Source organism: Apis dorsata, unplaced genomic scaffold (assembly GCF_000469605.1).
Source record: "Apis dorsata unplaced genomic scaffold, Apis dorsata 1.3 scaffold_92, whole genome shotgun sequence".
Lineage (NCBI taxonomy): Eukaryota > Metazoa > Arthropoda > Insecta > Hymenoptera > Apidae > Apis > Apis dorsata.
The window spans coordinates 706,896-714,150 of record NW_006263390.1 but is presented as its reverse complement, the minus strand read 5'-3'; the positions used below and the strand labels follow the sequence as shown (position 1 = coordinate 714,150).

At 20.3% G+C, this 7,255-nt stretch overlaps 2 protein-coding genes across 4 annotated transcripts; both read left to right on the top strand.

The window, feature by feature from the left end:
* The first annotated feature begins 347 nt into the window (after positions 1–347).
* LOC102672606 (mitochondrial import inner membrane translocase subunit Tim23) lies at positions 348–3,188 on the top strand. Of its 3 annotated transcripts, none has more exons than XM_006611710.2 (5): positions 348–521; positions 1,402–1,651; positions 1,744–1,913; positions 1,997–2,114; positions 3,008–3,188. In XM_006611710.2, exons 1-5 carry the CDS (start codon positions 449–451, stop codon positions 3,015–3,017), a joined length of 621 nt encoding a protein of 206 aa, XP_006611773.1. In that variant the 5' UTR covers positions 348–448; the 3' UTR covers positions 3,018–3,188. The 3 variants fall into 3 exon arrangements, with proteins under 3 accessions (XP_006611773.1, XP_006611774.1, XP_031364444.1); XM_006611711.2 differs by having other exon boundaries at positions 1,997–2,122; positions 3,008–3,184; XM_031508584.1 differs by lacking the exon at positions 3,008–3,188 and adding an exon at positions 2,188–2,336.
* An 809-nt stretch (positions 3,189–3,997) lies between these two features.
* On the top strand, positions 3,998–6,378 carry LOC102672925. Its single transcript, XM_006611712.2, has 4 exons — positions 3,998–4,033; positions 5,311–5,649; positions 5,819–6,032; positions 6,137–6,378. The coding sequence occupies exons 2-4, from the start codon at positions 5,318–5,320 to the stop codon at positions 6,347–6,349; spliced, it is 759 nt and encodes a 252-aa protein (XP_006611775.1). The 5' UTR covers positions 3,998–4,033; positions 5,311–5,317; the 3' UTR covers positions 6,350–6,378.
* Positions 6,379–7,255: the final 877 nt, after the last annotated feature.

Below are 7,255 nucleotides of genomic sequence, written 5' to 3'. Positions count from 1 at the left end.
ATAATAAATTTAAAAAATTTATTTTATTATATATATAATACATTTATTATTTATATTTTTTAATTCATTAAGAAGAAGAGAATTTTTATCATCATTATTTTTATTTATATTTTTTTACATTGCATTTAAATTAATAATTTTATATAGATTGATTAGATTTATATATACAATTTTAAATAATATATATGCAAAAATTATATAATTATATTCAAAATCAATTTAACATATTTTATAAAATCTTTAATCTTTACAGAGATATGTTTTAGTTTTTATTATAATTATTTACATATATTAACGCGGTGAACATTTGAGTTAGAGAATATGATTCTCGACATATTCAGAGTAAATGATTTAAACTAATTTTAGAAAACGTGTGAACGCGATCTCTGTTCACGAGTGTAACGTGATAATAGTGTAAATCAAAATTTTATCCAGTCTAACATCGAAAATGATAGATTTACGTGATGAGAATGCTAAAAATACAATAAATGGTGGAAAATATAGCAATTTAAATATACCAGGTAAATTAAAAAAATTAATGATTAAAATAATAGTATGCATAATTTGCATGAATTTAGAAGGGAGTAATATAATTATATTATGTATGATATAATTTATTTATCATATATAATATTACTTTATAGTAGAAAAAATTGAGATTTATAATTTATTTATATTGACTGATATAACATACGAAATATGTATAATTAATTAAATATGATTATGTATAACCTCAATACATTTATAATATGAAATAATACTTCGTTATTATATTTTTAATATAAAAAAAATTCTTGTGTAATTTATATAATTGTGTAATGTATCTCATAAATGAAAACATTGTGATAAATTAAACTTTTTATATTAGTAGATAAACAATTAAGTAAAAAAAGAAAATATGATAACTTTAATATATCGAAATTTTATTTTAAAAAATAAGTATAGAAGTATGGTAATTAGAACTAATATTTATTTAATGATTAATAATATAATTTTTATTCATAATAATTTTTATAAAAAATATTATTTATATGAACAAAAATATTTATATTATTATTTATATTGTTTAAAGAATTCAATTTCAATGATATGATATATATATATATATATATATTGAATTAATATATAACATATACAACAAAATATATAATATATGTAATAAAATTTTTATAATATTAGAATTTTTAAATATATTATAATTTATTTATTTCATTTTGAAAAAATTATATAAAATTGCAAAATCGATTTATAAATGTATTTGTATGTATTGTACATATGTATATAATTATATATTAATTATATAATTATATATTTATTGATATATTCATATATATCAATAAACATTTAATAATTAATATCAAAATTAAACATTTTTTTTTTACATTTTATATTGTTTTCCAGTAACATCACAACAAGGATTAGCGCCACTTAGTCCCTATTTAAATTTTGATCCTGCATATCTTCCTCCAAGCCAACCAGAATATATATTTCCGGAAGGAGCAGCAAAACAAAGAGGAAGATTTGAATTGGCTTTTAGTCAGATTGGTGCAGCATGTATTATAGGAGCTGGTATTGGAGGTGCTACTGGTTTGTATAGAGGCATTAAAGCAACATCTTTAGCTGACCAAACTGGTAAACTTAGAAGAACACAGTATGTATTCAAGAATTTTTAGTTGTATTAAAATGAAAAATTTTATATTCTTATATAACATTATTAAATTATAAATAATTTTTTTTTTATAGATTAATCAATCATGTAATGAAAAGTGGATCCTCGTTAGCAAATACATTTGGAATAGTATCTGTGATGTATAGTGGATTTGGTGTGCTTTTATCTTGGGTCAGAGGTACAGATGATTCCTTAAATACATTAGTAGCAGCAACTGGAACAGGGATGTTGTTCAAATCTACAAGTATGTTACATTTAAATAATATATATTATATATAATTTAAATTGAAAATTATTATTGTATAAATAATGATTAATTGTTTTTAGCTGGCTTAAAAAAGTGTGCATTGGGTGGTTGTATAGGACTAGGAATAGCATCTGTATATTGCTTATGGACTAATCGAGAAGCCTTACTGGAATTGAGGCATCGCAATATAAATCCAGCGTAAGACTGTGTGTAACAGCAAAAACTCTGAATATTCCTAAATATTTTTCTTATAGTGATTTAAATTTCTTAGTAGTACTAACAAAGGAATGATAGAAGGGTTTGCATTCTGTAATTGATATAAATTATATATGAATGATTATTTTTACAAAGGTTACCAAAGGTGATTAATTTTACCATTCCTGTTTCCAAACATGTAAATGTATTTAACTACATATTTAAGTCAATTGTTTATCATTTTAACATGTTTATTACAAAAAATTTATCTATTCCTATATTTTTTCATTCTTATTGTTAAAATACTATATAGCTTTGTTGAGTTTATAATAATTATTTTTTTTCCTTATTATAATATATATTCTTTATATATCATTATTATTAATATATAGCATAATGTTATATATAAAATTGATTTTTATTATTCTTCAAATATGTATTATATTCTTTGATGAAATTAATATTCAATATATGCATATATAGATATTTGATTCTATAAAAACGAAAATAAATTACGTTTTGATATATATTTATAATCTTGATAGATATTTATATAATTTTTATTGTTAGATTAAGAAAATTGCATTTGTAGTAACAATTTGTACTACATTTTAGCTATATTCTATTTTCCAGAAACTTATATGACTTTTATTAACTTATTAAAAATAAAAGAAAAAAGAAAATTTGAAAGAGAAGAGGAAAAGAAAATCCAGAGAAAAAATAAAAAGAGCGAAATAAACTGATTAAATAAAACAAATTTTACTATTGTTTTCCCATAATATAAAAATTAAATAAAAATTTATTATAAATATTCTGATACATGCATTGCATGCATAATACGATATAAATTACGAATACGATGTTATTCTCACAGATATATTACTTCTTTTTTACAGATCTAAATAATATATAGGAGGAACGAGATTTCAAGCTACTAGAAATTCACACAACGAAAGCAAATTGTTTTGTATATAGAAAATCATATTTGAAGATTTTATAGAATATAAACGTTTTAGTAAAAATAAATCAAATCAATATGCAATACAAATAAAGAAAAATCTGTAGCACTATTATATATATGCGCATATTTTGTGCATGTGTTTTATATATATTATAATAGTAATTATTTTATTTTAATTTCTATTTTAATTTCTCTTTTAAATACATATATTTATTATATTATATTATATTATACATACATATATATGTATATATATGTATGATGTACACACACACACACACACACAAATAATATGACAAAATGTAGAATTTGTAATATCTGGATTACTATCGAATGTCAGTAAGGCATGATAATCTTATCAAAGTTTATCTCAAACATTCTCGTGTTTCATCAGTCATACAATTTAACCTGATTTATATTAGAAGAAAGAGAAAATGTGAACAGGAATATTATTACTTATAATTGATGTCATTAAAAGTATGTACATAATATACATATGTAATAATATAAATCGGTAAAAATACGAAATGAGTAAAACAAAGATAATAATTTTTTATTGATATTATTATATTGTCATATATTATCATATATTGTAATCGTCAATTTAATACTAGTTAAAAATATTTTATGAAACACAAACTTTTTTATTATAAATAATAAGAAGTAAATATTTAAGCATTTTACTTAATGCAATTTTTGACGCTTACATATAGAAATATTGCTTCGATAAATATTAATAAAAAATTCTCAGCTTATTTGAACAAGAAACAGGCGGTATTCATAAATATTTAAAAATATTTCAATGTTAAAGTCTACCAGTCGGCAAAAAGAAAATATTTAGCAGAGAAATATATTTTGGAACTACAATCTTATAAAGAGAAGAAAAAAAAAAGAAAGAAACTTTTTTTCATAAAGTGCAACGTTAAAAGATTTACCAAATAAATTTATATATCAAACTAAGGTAAGATATTAAACATTTTTTTCAATTATGCCACAAAAATATCACATTATGAAAAAATAGATATGAGTAGTTTTAGTAACTATGATTATATTGAAACACATATTATGATCATTGTAATAAGTTTTAATACGATTGCGATATAAAAATAAAAAATAATGAACTGAAAATCATTTAGAGTAATATTTTAATTAAAATATAATAAAATCATTTAAGTAATATCATAATTAATAAATATTTCGATTTTTAAATTTTTAATTTATTATATGTACAAAATTATAATTTGTTTTTTATATCAAGAAATTAATTTTCTAAAAAAAAAATCAAACTGAGTTTAATTTATTTAATGAAATTATATATCAGAATCTGATATAGCAAATTCTATTACTTATGAATATATTGAAATTATATGTATATTATATATATAATATATTTTAATATATTATATGTATATATATATATATAAATCTATTTTTTTAAATCATTACTGATAAGTTTAATATTTTTTTTTTCTAATATTTTATATTTTAAATTCAACTTTTGAAAAACTGTTTTGAAAAATGAAATAAATTCAACCATTAAATCGATATAAATACTATAGTTTTTAGTATCTTTTATTGAATCATCCATTGATTGATGCATATTTAAAATAAATATAAAATAAAAAATATTTAAAATAAAATTGTAAATTCGCTTTTATGTATATGCGTGTGTTAATTATCAATTTTCCAATATTTTTAATATATAATGAATTTTTTTTCAAAGTGAATAATTTTCCTACTCACTTTCATTTTCTCTACATATTATTTTCTATTCTTTCTTATAGTATCAATATCTATTTTCTTTCTTTTTTTTACACTTCTATTTGATCGCTATTTTATTCTAGCACTTTTTAAATGTATTTTATTCGATCATTTTAATATGATAGAATTAAAAACATTCAAAGCAAAATCGTGCTTTAGAAATCTTTTCTAAAAATCTTTAATAGTAATTCAAATTTTCATTTCTTGAAATTTAAACGAATCAATTTAAAATTATGAACACATATATAATGAGAATATAATGATCAATATATGTGAAGAAAGATTTTTGAAGAAATAAGTATAATAATAAGAAAATTAAATAGACGAAGAAGATAATAAAAATGAAATAGCATATTTTAGGAAGATATAATCGATATTTAGAAATCAAAGAAATGAATATCAAGTTATTAAGTACATTATTTGGATTAGATTTATTATATTATTATTTATAAATTCTCATTTGTTTTTTTATCAAAGAAATAAAATGAAAGAAGAACAAGCGGAACAAATACTTAGCGTGTTATATATTTCCTGTGCAATTTTATCGGTAACATCTTTGACCTGTTTGGTCACCATTTGGCAATATTGGACATATACCTTGGATGTTTGCGATAACATCAACTGCGGCTGCATATTATATAGTATCAATACTTTCGCTAGTTTTATGGGAGGTGATGAAAAATTTTGCCATTTTAGCGTATACGGTTTGATTCCTATAATTGTAATCGGTTTATGTCTCGGTGCATATCATGGATATAGAAGTTGCATTAATAGAAATTTAGATACGCCTATACAAGTCTATAACAATGTTAACAGGTACGGAAATTGATATCATTTAAAAATCAATTTTTATTCTATGTACCATATATATATATGTATAGTTTTACATTTGCATAAAATTCGAATAATATTAATTCATTCATATATGAATATAGTTTAAATTATTAGAAATTAGAATCATTCTATATATTCTATTTCTTCGCAGAAATTTAAACAGTAGCAAAGCAACAACAACAGTGCTGATAAGATCTAAAAATCGAACTCCATATAAACAATGGATACCTGCTGTGTTCCTTACAGTATTACTTTGCTGTTTATCATTGGCTCATGCAATAGTGATGACTGATGGTTATTACAAAAGTTGTGAGCAATGTAGAAAAAGATTAATATATCTTTTAAATTCCGGACGTGAAGCCGAGGTAGAACTTAATGATATATATTATTCAGAAAAGTACAATTCTTTTCTTTATCTTCGTCTCATTCTTTTGCACAATGATTACATTCTTCCCTTTTCTTTCTACAGGTTATTCGTAACAGACTTTCTTGCGGAGCGATCTTTGATTTTATGGATTATTTACAAGCGGATATGACAAATAATGATAAGTGGATAATGAATAAAGAGATTGATACTGGTTTTGCTTTCCGGTTAGCTATTATTGCAACATGGTTCAATTTCTTTGCTTGGACATTTGCATTCTTGCTAAACATTATTATGGCGCGCAAAAGATTTCGTTGATATTAAATTATCGACCAAAAGTTATCGATTAAGAAATATTTCTTATTAAACATAATAAACTGTCAAATATCAAATTTAAATCCTATAATTGATTTAATAATTATATCATTTAATAGTTGATCTATAAATGTAATTATTAATACTAATCATCGATTCATTATTTCTTTTTTATTATTACTTCAAGCAATTATATATAATTGTATAATTTTATATATAATTTTAATATATATAATTTTATACAATTTTATATAATTATATATAATTTATAACGTTTATAAAACAAATGATTATATTCTTTTTCAATTTTATTATTTAATTATACTACATTATAATTATACCAAACGCATTTTTATATCTTTATAAACATCACATTTTTCAATTTTTTGTTAGATATAATGTTCAGATATGTATATGTGTGTTTATTATTTATATCATTTATATATTTCATTCATATTTAATATATAATATATATAATATATTTTTTTAATGATTACAATTATAAAAGTTATATGTGTAAGTAATACTTGTGCGTACAAAAAAAAAAGAAAGAACCAAAGAAAAAAAGAAAAAAGAAGAGAACATTATTTATTGAAATAACAATGACAATTTTAACATTATAAAATCTAATGTAAAGAATAATGATATTTAAATAAAATTTAAAAATATATTTACTTTAAACAAAAATTTCTTTTATACAATTTGTAAATTAATATTAATATGTATATTTGATAATTATATATACATATATATATTACATAAATAATTTATATTATATTTATATGAATAATATATGTATATATATACATATATAAATCTAGAAAGTATATCATTGTATATTACTATAATTATTACATTATTACTATAATTATTATATATTGTGTGTATATTGTCTGAAATTATAAATTA